The sequence below is a fragment of the Amia ocellicauda genome, chromosome 2, assembly GCF_036373705.1.
Source record: "Amia ocellicauda isolate fAmiCal2 chromosome 2, fAmiCal2.hap1, whole genome shotgun sequence".
Lineage (NCBI taxonomy): Eukaryota > Metazoa > Chordata > Actinopteri > Amiiformes > Amiidae > Amia > Amia ocellicauda.
The window spans coordinates 36,345,036-36,361,379 of NC_089851.1; the positions used below are offsets into that span (position 1 = coordinate 36,345,036).

Here is a 16,344-nt window from a genome sequence, read left to right on the forward strand (position 1 = left end):
AGATGCACAAACCTGGTAGAGACCTACCCCAAAAGACTCGGATGTAATTGCTGCCAAAGGTGGTTGTGTCACCCTTAGGATTTGCACTTTTCGTTATTACTAATTGTCTTTCATTATTTCGTTGGGCACTTTCTTTTGGTTTGCACTACTTAATTATTTTACTATCTTTCTTCTTAATTGATTGCACTTATTCACTTTCATATTTGACACTAATCACAAATGAGTGACACCTGCTTTGTGCACATTCTCACAAGGCGAATAACGTAACGCACAAACACACCGGCGTTCAATTAACGGGAGCATATAAAATAGCCTTACCAGCAGAAAGGGGAGACCGGAACCGAGACCGAGACCGAGACCGAGAGGAGAGGAGAGGAGAGGAGAGGAGAGGAGAGGAGAGGAGAGGAGAGGAGAGGAGAGGAGAGGAGAGGAGAGGAGAGGAGAGGAGAGTGTTGTTTAGGGGGAAGAAGTACCAGAAGTGAAGGAATGAGAGATCGCTGCAAGTGATGTGCCGCTGCTGGAGACTATTTTAAACTTGCTGCAGTATTTTTAATTCCCCGTTTTAAAACCACTGACTTTCACTCTTTTATTTTGGTTTTATCTGTGAGCGCCCTTTTCAGATTTTATTTTGTTTTTCACGCCGCAAAACAGCTAAGGACGCAGTGAGGAGGACAGTAATAGTGATTTCGGGTAGCCTCCTGTGATCCTTGCGCCGTGAGTTATTTTCAAACCTTTTGGACTTTTTAATATGTTTGGGATCTTCTACACGAGGGCAGCAGAACTTCCAGCCGGGTTTCCAGCACCTGAGGGGGAGCAGAGCAATGATCGGCTTGGAGGTGCACACTTGGGAGACTGGACATAAGTATACCTGTCCCAAGTACCAAGCCACGGAAGTGGAAGCTGGTGCTCCGTCTGCTGTGCTGCTGTAATTATTTAGGAGCTCCTTTTACTTGACTGGTTGTTTCCTTTTTTTTCTCTGTCCTCCTTTTGTTTTTGTTGAGGTATTGTGGATAAAGGTGGGACTTCAATCAAGAATTTAGCCTACTGCTCCAGTGGAAGACAGTCCGGAAGCCCTGGTGGATGAGTCCAATATTTTATTTGTTGTGTTTAAAAAAAAAATTAACCTTTGTGTGAAGTTTGGGGAATATCTGTATTAAATTATTGAAACTCATCCCTTTGCGTTGTTCTGTTGTTACTGCTGTGTGGAACCCTGGATGAAAGAACCTTTAGGAAGAGGTATTTTTGTAGTTACTTGTGGTTGCTTGGGGGCATTGTAGCCCTAAAAGTCCTGATACTCAACAGCCGAAATTCAGGTGGCGTAGTACGGCTACTTCTATTTATTTTACCTCGTCTTGAGCCCCGGTGACAGTTGTACCAAGTATTGACTCCAACAAAGTCATTTCAAGTTTTGTTTATTTTTCATTAACTGTTATTTCACAATATAAATTGTCTTGCCTCTTCAAAGTGTGGAGTAGGTTGGGGGAAGAATCCAATTTATTAAATGCATCACAATTTCAGGTTGTAACACAAAAAAGTGTGAAAAAATCCAAGGGGGGTGAAGATCCACTGTGTATGCAACTATTTATTGATATATTTATTACAAACAAGGGGAAAGAATTTTGCTTCTATTAGCTGAAACATCCCAAGCATCTCATCTAGCCTTTGCTTAAATGAGAGTCTGACAGTAAACTTCAACTACATACAGCAGTTGGGAAGGTTATTTCAGAGACCTTGATTGTTTTTATCAAGAAGTGCCTCCTATTGAAAAAACAAACAAACAAATCAGTAAAACATAACAAGCAAACTCAAAGCAGGCCACAGTCAATCTCCACACCCAGGAGGATTTGAATCATTGTCAGAGCACCATGGACCAATGAGATGAGGATTCTGATAAACAATGTTAAAGTATTTATGGCAATGATACTCCACAATGGACCATTTAGTCACTTAAGAGGATGGATACACTTCTTAAGTACTCCAGAAATAACTAAAAGCGCCGATAACAAACAATTACACTGTCAGTTCCCCATTTGCTAACTTTATGGCATGGTGAAAAACGGACACGACCTTGTGGGAGAAGCTATTGCTTTCACTAACAAGCACCCTAAAATGAGGCTTCATACCAATCAATAGTAACCTAGTATATAGACTGTTCTATTTAGGTCTGTAGTGCAGCAAAGCACGATGAATTTGCAGCAATTGTTCTGACAACCACAGATAAGATCCTGAGAAGGTCAATAAGGACAATATAACACAGTTGTTTGGTTTTCTTTTTAATACACTTGTTTCATCAATACACATGTACTTTAGTATTAGCAGTAGTGGACGGAAGGAAGAGCACCAATTTTGAGGACATATTCCTGATGAAGACTGTTTCTCAGCTGATTTCGATTCTAAACCCAAACAGTAGCTGTATTACGTGGGTTGAGGAAAAACACCAATTTGAGTATGTAACACATGCGGATTGATCCATACACAATGGTATGCAATAGACAATCATGGGGAAACATTTATTCTAGATGTTTCAGTTAAGGCCGCATCCTATGTGGCTGTCCTGTGCAAAATCTTAACCCCTTTTTTTTTGTTTAACTTTCCCCGCTCTGACCTGCAGCATGACTACAACGCTAAAGTGAATTGACAGAGTGTCTCAAAAAGCTGCCAATCTATTACAGTTTGTTTTCCTCCTCTGAGTAGAGCCACGGGCACAGCTTTACTGGCAATCTTAATGAGCTCAACTCATTAATAATGACAAGGTTCTGATTAAAGCTACACTATGTCGGGATGTACTGGTATTTACAGTGAGGGAAAAAAGTATTTGATCCCCTGCTGATTTTGTACGTTTGCCCACTGACAAAGAAATGATCAGTCTATAATTTTAATGGTAGGTGTATTTTAACAGTGAGAGACAGAATAACAACAAAAAAATACAGAAAAACGCATTTCAAAAAAGTTATACATTGATTTACATGTTAATGAGGGAAATAAGTATTTGAGCCCTTCGACTTAGTACTTGGTGGCAAAACCCTTGTTGGCAATCACAGAGGTCAGACGTTTCTTGTAGTTGGCCACCAGGTTTGCACACATCTCAGGAGGGATTTTGTCCCACTCCTCTTTGCAGATCCTCTCCAAGTCATTAAGGTTTCGAGGCTGACGTTTGGCAACTCGAACCTTCAGCTCCCTCCACAGATTTTCTATGGGATTAAGGTCTGGAGACTGGCTAGGCCACTCCAGGACCTTAATGTGCTTCTTCTTGAGCCACTCCTTTGTTGCCTTGGCTGTGTGTTTTGGGTCATTGTCATGCTGGAATACCCATCCACGACCCATTTTCAATGCCCTGGCTGAGGGAAGGAGGTTCTCACCCAAGATTTGACGGTACATGGCCCCGTCCATCGTCCCTTTGATGCAGTGCAGTTGTCCTGTCCTCTAAGCAGAAAAACACCCCCAAAGCATAATGTTTCCACCTCCATGTTTGACGGTGGGGATGGTGTTCTTGGGGTCATAGGCAGCATTCCTCCTCCTCCAAACACGGCCAAAGAGCTCGATTTTGGTCTCATCTGACCACAACACTTTCACCCAGTTCTCCTCTGAATCATTCAGATGTTCATTGGCAAACTTCAGACGGGCCTGTACATGTGCTTTCTTGAGCAGGGGGACCTTGCGGGCGCTGCAGGATTTCAGTCCTTCACTGCGTAGTGTGTTACCAATTGTTTTCTTGGTGACTATGGTCCCAGCTGCCTTGAGATCATTAACAAGATCCTCCCGTGTAGTTCTGGGCTAATTCCTCACCGTTCTCATGATCATTGAAACTCCACGAGGTGAGATCTTGCATGGAGCCCCAGACCGAGGGAGACTGACAGTTATTTTGTGTTTCTTCCATTTGCGAATAATCGCACCAACTGTTGTCACCTTCTCACCAAGCTGCTTGGCGATGGTCTTGTAGCCCATTCCAGCCTTGTGTAGGTCTACAATCTTGTCCCTGACATCCTTGGACAGCTCTTTGGTCTTGGCCATGGTGGAGAGTTTGGAATCTGATTGATTGATTGCTTCTGTGGACAGGTGTCTTTTATACAGGTAACAAGCTGAGATTAGGAGCACACCCTTTAAGAGAGTGCTCCTAATCTCAGCTCGTTACCTGTATAAAAGACACCTGGGAGCCAGAAATCTTGCTGATTGATAGGGGATCAAATACTTATTTCCCTCATTAACATGCAAATCAATTCATAACTTTTTTGAAATGCGTTTTTCTGGATTTTTTTGTTGTTATTCTGTCTCTCACTGTTAAAATACACCTACCATTAAAACTATAGACTGATCATTTCTTTGTCAGTGGGCAAACGTACAAAATCAGCAGGGGATCAAATACTTTTTTCCCCTCACTGTACAAACCGATGAACGCGTAACATGAAATGTTGGTCATTAAGATCAGGTGTTATAATTTAAATATAAAAGAACATGTGGTTGTTTAATTTGCTTTCAACATTCAACAGCCCTGATTCAATTATCGAGTTTCATCAACTCAGACATGACTGATTTACTTATCATCATCCAACATCTTACAATGAAACTGCAGAGTTGCATTTGTTTATATAACATTTTTCTTACCTACAAATTATACTCTCCTGTGTATTTTAAACAACTGTGTTTTTGAATAAAAATAATCTTAAGGAAGAATGTGTCCTGCTCATCTGTAAATGTGGAAATTAATCCTCACTTCTCCTGTCTTCATTTTAGCATCTTAACTCAATACCCTTCTCAAACTATCCCCTTCTCTCAAATTCTGAATTTAGAGATTCACAGTTTTGATTATTATATTGAGTGTAAAACGATGTTAACAATAATTTACAAATGTCACCATTTCAGTTCAAGCATTACTACCCAATTAATGTACAGGAGGCTTAAATACTCTTTAATTAACATCTTGTACATTTCTGTAGCATAACGTATGACCCTTATTCAAGCTTAAAACAGTTACCCAAGTGCTTAGTCCACAAGGAGCAATTTGTTACTTGTAGCTTCAGTTAATGAACTTCTATACCGTTTTAATTAAACAGTACATTCCCAAAGTCTCTTCATGCATGAATTGTATTTCCTAGACAATTCTTTTCAGGAAAACAGAAAGGCTTTATATAAACTTTGCATTGTGACATGGAAAAGGGAAGCTATATATCGAAGCAAGTGGATCTTGGGTAGGCCTTCATCCTGCAGTGGATAGATATAGGCTGCTGATGCTGATATATATATTATGCATGTGCCCCTTATTCATGCTCACCTAACACCTCTCCATCAAATGCTGCAGGTTAGAGATTCCTGCTTAACATCATTTTCACTATGAAGGCATGGGTTGTTGTTTATGTGTGCAAGGAAAGTTTGAGAATAGCTTCAGCACATGGTCTAGAAGAGAATTACTCAATATTGTTATCAGCTTTCTTATCAAATGACTCCAGCAATGCCCGTTGTCCGTGTACCCCGTTATGCATGGCACCAAGCAGCTCCCTACATGAGAATGTATCACAGTATATCTGCATGGGAATCTAATGGGTTTACCATACATTCACTTTGCTCTGCCATTGTTTTGCATTATGGTTCACTTTCACTCTCCATACTTCAGCAGTTTGCATTGCTCGTACACCTACTTTGGACAGGAAGAATTATTGATAGATATACTAATCAACATTCTCACAAGCACACTGGATGGTATGCTTTAAGCTACTCTATAGGATATGGATTTACTGGTCAGCATTTACATCGTCCGTTATGTAGGGTGTGCCTGAAGGTAATGGAATAATATAGACCACCTCTGCATTTAGCTGCCTGACATTTGATATAAAATGTAATTATTATTCATACCAAAATATTGCTTAATTACATTGTATCTGTATAAAAACAAAGAAATAGGTTTATTATATCCGGGGGTATTCTGTCCGTGTATTAGAGACCCCATCAAACCTCCACCCCTCTTATGCATTTTATCTGGAGCCTTATCAGTTAACCCAGAAGCAAATTCAGTTTGGTCTAAATTGCATACAGGCAGCAGAAGATTGACGAAGGAGAGTTGCCCTGTGGTTTCGACTTGAACCGGTGAGTGTCTGAAATCAAGTGGTCTGGTGAATTACGTAAACAACCTGCAGCATGCTGATAAATATGCCCTACACCGCCTGCAACTATACGTTACCTCTGGGGGACCAAGGGGCCTTTATCACGAAAAAGCACCGGGATCGATTTTCTGAGTCACTGCAAACAGCAGCAACTGGAAAGGTTTTCAGATACCAAACTGCAGGTGCAGGGGAAACTGGGGATATGTGCTCACAAGCTTAGCTGTTAAGTGAAAGGCAAATGAGGTGACTGTGGCGTTCATCATCTCATTGAGAACACTCAGTAATGTGCTTCATTTTTCAAGTTTTAAACTGGGCCCAGTTTCCTGGTGCCAAGTAAGGTCTCCACGGCAATTTATCTTGTGCTTTAATAAGTCTACAGACGCATCAGTATGTTCATTGTACAAGAAATAAAATAAACCTGGGCCCTGTGATACCACACACAAACATATTTTCACAATAACTGGTACTGCATTTGAAGTCCCTTACAGAAGTTTTGTGCATCTACAAAACTTCTGTAAGATTAATCTGTTTTTCCGTTAACGTATTTCTCAAAGTCATGACTTTTTCTTTTCTGGCTTTTTCTTTTCTTTTCTAGCTTAATTTTTATAAGAAAACATGGAGCGTAACCAAAGTAAACATTTCATTTTGACAATAAAAATGTGAATGTATGGCTTTTTATTGAATGAATGCAGTGCTTTAGATGAACTTTTGCCAGAAAGAACATTTGTCTTAACTTCCATAAAAGTTTATAAACTCTGAATATTTATCTAAAATATTTTACATTTTTTATCACTCAGACACCAACAACTGAAGGTCAGCAGCACTCCAGTGGGAAAAAAGGGAAATAACAGATACAAAGGCAGTATTATAAAACTTAAATTGTGCTAGGGAGTTTGATGGCTTTGAACCATGAAGGAAAACTAGAGAATGAGATCCTACCTCTATGACTATGTAACCTCATTATAAAAAGCACTCAGTACTGGCCACATATCCTTTTCCTGTCAGTTGTCCCCACAGTTGACACAGGTGTGTCTCAGAGACTGGCAATGAGTTATTGCATGAGTTTTGAGATTTGAAAATACTTCAAAGGCCAAATAATTTCATGTAAAAATCCACACCCAAGGATTTCATACACATTTTGTGACAGGAAGGGCCACAGGTCTTGTTAATGCAATGTTCAAGCATGTAATGGCTGAGTACTGAATAGGTAATTGATAGTAAATGCAGGAATACATAGTTCAATGCCATATATTTACTCTTATCCAGATGTACTGCAGACATGTCAAATATGTGATTTTCTTTACTTTTACAAGAAATCAAATAGTATGGGGTGATAATGAGAACACTTTCCAGGTGCCATTACTACTTAATACAATTGTTTCATTAGGTTTTACACAGAAACTGAAAGATCCTTAAAAAGGTTATGGACTGGGGAAATTCTACCTATGGGAAACTCAGTTCCTCTTTTCCTATTTAAATCTCGGCTTATTATTTAAATTAAGCTTAGATGTTTTTCCAGTTGTGCATTGGACTTCAGGGGTTTAGTACTACAGTCAATACCGGTTGACTTGACTGTTTTGAACTCTACAGACTGGGGACTGGTGAATGAACCTGGCTGACCTGGCTGGCTCAGAACTGCAATGGATGTTTGGACAAACACATTGTAATCAGCATTGTACCATAGTAAAATGAGAAGTATTCAGGGAGGTTCACTTACCACCGGTCGCCACAGTGATCTCGCGCAGGAAATGCCCATAAAATGGGAAATCAAAGGACAGATTCACTCTCTGCATGAAATTACAAAAGAATGAAGTCAGTTAAAGGGATGTAACAAACTGTAAACTTATCAAAATAAGATATGAAGGGTTGACTGTCTTCATTATTATTATTATTATTATTATTATTATTATTATTATTATTATTATTATTATTATTATAAGCACCAGAAACATCAACCTGATTCCAAAGAAGCCATTGAACAACAGGACAGAGTGACAATTAAGACTAACAAGATGAATGAATATAGGCAGAGATGCATTAGATTCATTGAAGGTATTGAACACATCTGAAATGCTTGTTCTTCAACTGACTCACACTCAGCCAGTGTCCTTACTCTCAAACTTCTATGATTATGTCTGAACATGCTGTTTAAATAGAGAAGGAAGCTTGAGCTCTGGTGTTGCTGCCCCTGTATACTGAGTGTACACAGAAGGTAAAACATGTGGGAGACATTTGCATATAAAAAAGATCATTCTGGAAGTGCATGGAAGGGTTGATTTCAATGCACAAAGAAACTTATTTTAACCTCAATTAACGAGAGAGCCCTATACAACAGCTATGGTATATTGTGTGGCTCCCAGATAGATGCATCTCCCTTGCCTTCTAATCTTAATTGGTGAATAGATATGAGTGAAGCAATTCTAAGACTGGCATACTTTTTATTATGACAAACACACACAGCAAAACATCTCCCCCACCGGTTTACCCTAGATGTTAAATATGCCATGTTTGGTAACGGTTAACCAGGAAACTATCTGGAACATGACGATTGCATTTCTATACTGAATTTGCACTGGTCGTCAGCTGGTCTTTTGTATGTTTACCAAACATTTCATTATAATACAATGATCGAAAAAAACTATGAAGATTTAAAAAACTTCAATCTTCATTTACAAGCTTTCATAACACTTTTTGTCATAAGCACATTCAAGCCATATTTGATGAATACCTTAAATTATAACTAAATCTGTATCCATCAGAAATTACATACCATATCTTAAACTGGCATCTAGACTAGGAAATGGAACAATGAAATTAAATGTATAATAACGAACAAGACACAAAGACCTGCTGGGGATAAGGTCTCCTGCCTTACCATTCATTGCTGTTTTGCTTGCTTTCCAAATTAAAAGTAATGTGTCAAAGCAGATTTATGGGCTTATTAAGGTAAAACATGTAAAAACTCCATAATCTTACTAGGCACATTTGTCAAGCAGCAAACATTTCCTTGCAGCAAGATGACAAGAGCTGTGACATGTTTCGGAGAATGAGCAACTGCTGTAATCACTATGTGTAGTTTACTATAGAACACGTACACCTGACCTTCTGCCAAGATACTTTCAGCCATAATTCTATCATTTGAATCTTACTACCTAATGAATGTTTTTATATATATATATATATATATATATATATATATATATATATATATATATGTATTTTGTGTGGGTGTGGGTGTGTGTGTGTGTGCACGCGTGGGAAGCTATACTGGAACACATGAAAAAATACTGTAAGCAATGAGAATTCAACAGTGGCATTAGGTAGCGTAATTGTGACTTTAATAAGTCCTCATCTTCTTCAAACCATAATTGAATTTTCCAGAATTGCTAATAAAAAATAAGTATTGTAGTTATTGTCTGTAAAGAGATGGGCTGTCAAATCACTGTATACAAGGTAACCAAAACATGTAAATGATCATTCTAGTCTGATCATCTGAACCTTAAAATGTGCCATGTTTTTTTCCCTGCAATTTCTTTTGAGATACATGTTTTTTTTTAATTTTGATGGTTACCATCACAGTACATAAGGGTAACACTTCAAATTGGGAAGCTTCAAAGCTTTAAACAGATGAATGCCTTTCTGGACAGAGAAGACACATTCAAATTCCTTTCGGTCCTTTTGAAAGAAAGCTTCAGGTTGAAGAACCATACTCTCTGCTGTAGATAACATAAATCCTTCAAAAATATCAGATATCTGGCAGCACTTAGTCATAAGGATACCTCACAGACAGCTATAAAAAATGATGACCAACCTACACCAACACCTCAATGTTTCAATGTTAATGGACTCCTAATCGTTCTTTGATTCTCATGTGTTGGTTTCACAATTACTTTGATAGATTAAATCATGATTCTTCCCTCCACAGAACTTTTAAACTATTTTTTGATGATTTCATGTTTTTTCTTTGTTTTTTTTCTGTATGGATCCAGACACTTTTGAAGGGGCTTCTATAAAAGTCACCATCATGCTCATAGAGTCTCTGCCAATTGGCCAAGGCAAAACATATTTTGGTGGTTGTTTCAGGATGTTTCTGGAAACAAGGAAACATTAGATCATCAAGGGGCTTAAAATAAATGCATCAATTATCCAATTTCTGCACCTTTCAAAATGATTTGGTTGAATAAATTAGGCTTTTAGAAATTACTTTACAACCAACTTCTACTTCTAAAACTATGCATCTGGTAACATGTTTCCTTGTGATGGATACAAGGTCCTGTGCTGCACCTGTACCAAAAGCTGAACATAATGTAATGCAGTTGGATGCAGCTTCAATGTTGTGCTTAATTGCCCATGCCTGCCCTATTCACAGTTTTGCTCAGGAGGCAGCCTATTCCTGAGCTGAATAGCCATTGACTTCAGTAGGCAGTGTATTATTTGAAAATTATTGAATATATGGACACAGTTTTGTGTATTTTTTGGTGTGCATTACGTTTCTTCTCATCCTAGTTTTCAATTGCTGTGTTTTTTATGCTGCTATTGTGTGTTTGGTGATGGTCCCCTTCTTCCTCCCAGCTCTTACTGAATGCTCAGACTGAGTCACACTTTATCAATATGCACTTCACATTTGTGCACAGAACGTGTTTAAGAATGGGTGACAGAAATAGAGCCCGGAACAATATGCAGCTCAGGACTCAGGACTACAGTATTGTGACTGTACAGACAGATGGGCTTTCACATAACCCCCGTAATGAAAGGTCTGTGAAAAAAACACTGTCCCTGGCAACTGGATGTTAAATACTTTATCTAAATGGAAGAATCTTCATACACGCTTTAAGAATAAGATAAAATAGAAATGATTAACAAAATCTATTTTAAAGTAATGCTTAATTGAAAATATAAACATCTATATAACAAATAGCCATTAGTAACCCAAGTATTTTTGGTCTTTGACCTCTTTATTTGTGGAGAATGTCAAAAGCATTAGTCTAATGAGTAACTAGGCCTGAGCACTATTTTCTAATACAATGCAGAATTCTTTAGACATTAGAAGTTGGACTAACAAGTCCTAAGGGACATAGCTTCTAAACATAAATCACTTGTTAGATACTAAGACTTTAACCTTAACCCACACATAAAATAGCATGGATCACAAGAGTAATAGGTAACAACAAAAGTTACATCAGATATATACTCTGTTAGTAGAAGTTTCATTTACATTTTTTATGATGACAATATGGTTGCTCAGTCAATTGAACAATCTGCGAAATGATGAGTTTTCTCATTGCTTTTAAACTAAAAGACACTTAAGTTGAAATGAAGCATTAAGCCTTTGCTAAATGCTAAAATGAGTATTGTTGCTTCATTACCCTGCACAGCAATAATAATGACTTATATATAGGCCTAGCTCAAATCAAAACATATATCCAATTGTGTTTTTTGTTTTTTTTTGTTTAGCAAAAACCTCTTTCTACTACTTATCAATACAAATCATACAAGAAGGTATCGGTTTGTAATCTTTTATTTTTGGGTAAGTCAAAGTTTTTAATTTGGTGCAGGCCACAGTCTGCACAATTATGGAGAGTTGTATTTTTTAAATTCCTTTTCTTGAAAAAACAACAACCATGTCTTATGTTAAGGTAAATGTGGAAATAGCTCTCTACAATTTGGAAAATATCTTATAAGTATAATATCTTCAATCAAAAGACTATGTTAAGCTATCAACTTTAAAACAATGTTATGCATGTCTAGTAGATACAATGCCAAGGTTAATAAAGGAATGAATTTTGCAAAGAAAACCCAAAGGCATTGAGGTCCTCCAAGAATTGAATTTGGAATCCATAATGTACATGATAATGTGTTTAAAATACAATCCTGTCTCAAAGTAGCATCATGATTAAGAAGCCTAATGGAGGTAAAGAGAGGCCCAGAAGCCTGAACATAGTATGCAACTACTACTGCTCTTAATGACTGCTGCCACATGTGGAGGTCCACTATGGAGATGGAAATGCACAACATATTTGGACATTTATATTACCCATATATTCACAATATCTTGATTAAACTGTCTCAAAGTGGATAAAAACCATTATCCACAAACAACACTTAACATTTACAACTTTATTAACTTTACATTGTTTAAACATGCCACTTTATTAATTTAAATGCCTATTCATCATTTGTAACAACACAAAATCCCAAAATAAGTTTATGATTTGTGGTTTAAAATTTTATTCTGTCAGTTAATAGAAACACGCTAATTTGCTCTTCCTTTTCTGATGGTACGTGTTCAATTTAAGGTATATCTTTAAAAACCCATATGTCTCAAAACTGTCCTGGGATTGATTTAATGTTATGGTCATGCTAGAAATTGTACATATAAATACAGAAATATACAGAGGTAATATTATAATATGGTTCTGCCTATAGGGTAATACACAGGATATGAGCATTGGCAGGACAGACACTTGCTATAATTACATATACATAGGCAGAAATAAACCATTTCAATAAAATCTTACCGCCGCTTGTCTGTGAGTATTGGACAGAATCCCATGAATCTTCACCTTCTCCTTTTCCATCTGATCGATATTCACCCACAAGTCTTTGCTCATGGGATCTGATGGTCCATACATTTTAGATGTGTAATAGTTGTGGTCTGTGTCATCCTGTAAAAGACAAGAAAGAAAAGGAAACAAAAATTGTGACAGCATTCTAACTATAAATCATATTAAGTAATGGAGAGACAGTGGATATTATCAAGGTGTCAAATAATGTGAGGACGCATGTCATCTTTTAGTACGGTGACATTAGCTCATTATACAATATGATAGACCATCAGTGTAGCATAATTTCATGTACTGCTTAGCTGACAGTTTTTACATATGATAACTCAATAACCAGTTTCACAGACCTACCCCATTTTAATTAACCTGCATTATATAGAAGCAGAGAGAGACACACACACGACAAATTGACCCCTTTTAATGTATTTTACAGTTTTAATTAGAAAGGCCAGAGGTGTATGCCATCTGTCTATCAATCCCTTAACGAGAATCAGAGTTCAAAATCATTTCTCATATTCAGGTTGTCTGAGTGAGCTTTTCAATGAACAAACTCCCTCTAGCATCTTCAGGTGTGCTTCTTTCCTTGACAAAATGAGAACATTTCAGTCTACTATTATACTTCTGAATTGTCATGCTTAAGAAAATCGTTTATGGATTTTAAAGGAGATTTCACAGGTACCAAGACATGTTGAAATTAAAAGGTCTGAGTCAGGAAAGTTGGACAATAAAATTAGCACATCGATTCATTTTATAATCCATTTACTGTATCCATATCATTTGACCACGTTTGTGTGTATAGAATATTACAATATTTTAATCTTTCCATTTGAATCCCATTGTCTGCTTTTAAATTATTTAACCCACACTTTCCACTGATATTTAAATTCTTTAGTTCATTCCTCTTTATGCCACACTAACAGCACAGGATCTGTTGTGATTATCAAATTATCATGTGTTAGAGCCAATTGTAATAATGTGTAAGTCTGAAGGAAATCACATTGACAAACTTTTTTCTTTCTTACACTTTTTGTTATTTAAAACGTATTAATACTTAAGACAAAAGTCGTTACTTTAGTTAACAATGCGAGAAATGTGATACTTGTTACTTAGTTTTACGTTTGTTTATGTAAAATGTATTGGACATGTTAGTGATTGGATTTTAGTAATATTTAAAATTGACTGCAACAGGATTAAAGCTTTTGATTTTCATGTTTAAAAGTTTACTAATTGAAGCAAAATGTAACATCCCTAGTGCACTGTAACTATAATGGTAAAACAAATGGTTTGTGGAAGCAAATGCCTAAGCTGTCCTGCATGTTAATTAGGGAAAAGTTTAGATAGAGCTTATTGCTGGAGGTTGGTCAATGTTTGCTGCTTTTTAGTTTTCTTTCTTTATAAACATTAATTCCAGCTTTATTACTTAATATGATGAGTTCTCTAACACAAACTGCTTTATTTTAGCTGCTTTTTATTACAAACTGGCTAATGTTCTTGAGTTTTAAGAATAACAACTTACACTATCAAACTGCTCTTAAAAGTACTCCAGTAATAATTCCTGTAATTCCACTCAGGTCTGGGACAATGCCCATCTCCTACTTTTTGCATTTTTGCCAACTCTATGCTGGCACAATTTAAAGAGATGGTAATCTCCTGATGATCATAGTAACTTTTACAAATCAGACATACTACATAATAATAAATAAATAATTCAAAAACAAGATCATTAAACTCAATTTGCCTTTGTTCACTTTGCTTTTCAAAACAAAACAAATCTTTATCCAAATCTCTGTCTCCAAGGAAACTCATGCTTTTAAATGAATAACAGAAAATTGCTACTTCTGTGCAGTATTTAGATCTCTGCCAGAACAAGAACAACATTTTTAATGCCTCAAATTAAGCTGTGAAAGATTAGCCAACTATAGAGACCTTTAGACAATATCCTTTTGTACAAATCTTATATGACCAAATACAGAATTGGATATTAATATGAGTAAATTCCAACTAGAGCACAATTTAAATGATTTGTTTTATTCAGATCCATCCATTGCAATGACAATCACATTGCTAAGTAATTAATTTGAATTCTATTAACCAACCTACTGGGCACATAACACACAAAATACTTATTATATATTGTTAGTCAAGGGAGGGAGAGGGAACTTGTAACAAGAAGAAAAACATGGAACTTATATCACTTTCCATGTGGAAAAAACAACAACTGTAGTTAATTCTACAACAAGCATCCACTTGAAGTTTTCAGACTAATGTGGCCCATTGCAAATGCTGAGAGAAAGTGGCAAAACTCTTCAGTCTACAGTAATGAAGAGCTTTGCAGTTGCTGGGAGCCAGAAATCATTCAGACTGTTGTTGAAGAAGAAAGACGATAGCTCAGTCTTAACAAATCTAGTTAAAATTTGACGAGCCAGTACAGAAGCTGGGGATCATTAGGCATGGCTAATTTGCCCTAATTGACAAAAGCTTGCTTAATTTACACAGCAAACTTTACAAGCTACAAGACCACATCAAAAGAGTTACAGTGGCACTAGAACACTGTACTTTAAAAGGCACCTTGATCCATGTGTCACAGTGATGCTTCAAACGTCTCAAGAACCAGAAGGCAGCTAATCACAGGCTTGATTAAAGAACTAGATAACCAGGAGTTAACTGACATTTCTTGAGGTTACATTCTCATATAATTAAGAGATGTATGTCATTACAGAAAAATCGTCCTAGATGCATCTGACTGTGAAATGGTTGAAATTACTGTATTTTCAAAGATTCACTGGACACTGTTCCTGCTACTAATTTGCAACTATTATGTTCTGCATGTATTACGTCTTTAGCACATGTTGGATTTGGAACAAGCTTCCTTGACCTGAATATTTTTGTCACTGGAGCTGCTACATATGGCTGAAATATTTGTCCCTGTTGTGTGGCCATTATTCATATTCATATTCATAGTGATGTACATTGTACTATATTACTATACTGTAATACTGTAAAACTGAACTGTGTATATTATACTTTTATATATATGTCAAACATTCAATTAATTAAATATAAGAGATTCCAGATGCCACAATTTTTCAGACCATTGACCTATTCAACATACATAGAAACCGATGGAGCATAATTGTATATTTTCTTAATGAGATAATGACCCCAAAACATACTTCCATAAAAGTTCAAATAGAAGTTTGTATGCCAAATAGTTCCGAATTAAATTCATGTTAAAATGAGTGTGCTAAATATACCTAATGAAATACAAATGTGTGTATCGAAAAATAAGTTATGTGGAAGCTTTGGGCTTTATTGGGCTCCCCAATTTTTTAATGACTTTTAATGACTAACTTTTCATGTGTTTGGTTTACAATTATTATGAAGGGACCAAATATAAAGTCACAAGGTGAACGTAATATAGCATCTGTTGTTATTCAAGCAGATTTCAAATCCTTGAGTGTCGAGATTTTCTAATAATGTGGTCAGGCACTGAATGTGGTAGATAATATACAAACAAACCAACATACCAACATCCCTTAGCTAATTTGCAAAATAAGAACATCACATCCTTTATCACTGAATATGAAAGCAAAACCACAGTTTATGGACGCATTCAATGGCTTTACAACTGATGAGAAATACCAAGTCTTATTTTATCACTTCCTGTTTGGAATGCACTTTAACAG

General features: G+C 36.6%; 1 protein-coding gene across 2 annotated transcripts in view; it reads right to left on the reverse strand.

The window, feature by feature from the left end:
- Positions 1 to 16,344, reverse strand: part of plxdc2b (plexin domain containing 2b) — a 189,345-nt gene that overhangs the window by 83,287 nt on the left and 89,714 nt on the right. For both annotated transcript variants that reach the window (XM_066723384.1, XM_066723385.1), the window contains exons 3-4: positions 12,614 to 12,760; positions 7,813 to 7,882 (exon numbers count right to left, since the gene is read on the reverse strand). In XM_066723384.1, coding sequence (XP_066579481.1) covers positions 7,813 to 7,882; positions 12,614 to 12,760 — 217 coding nt within the window. The remainder of the gene's footprint in view (positions 1 to 7,812; positions 7,883 to 12,613; positions 12,761 to 16,344) is intronic.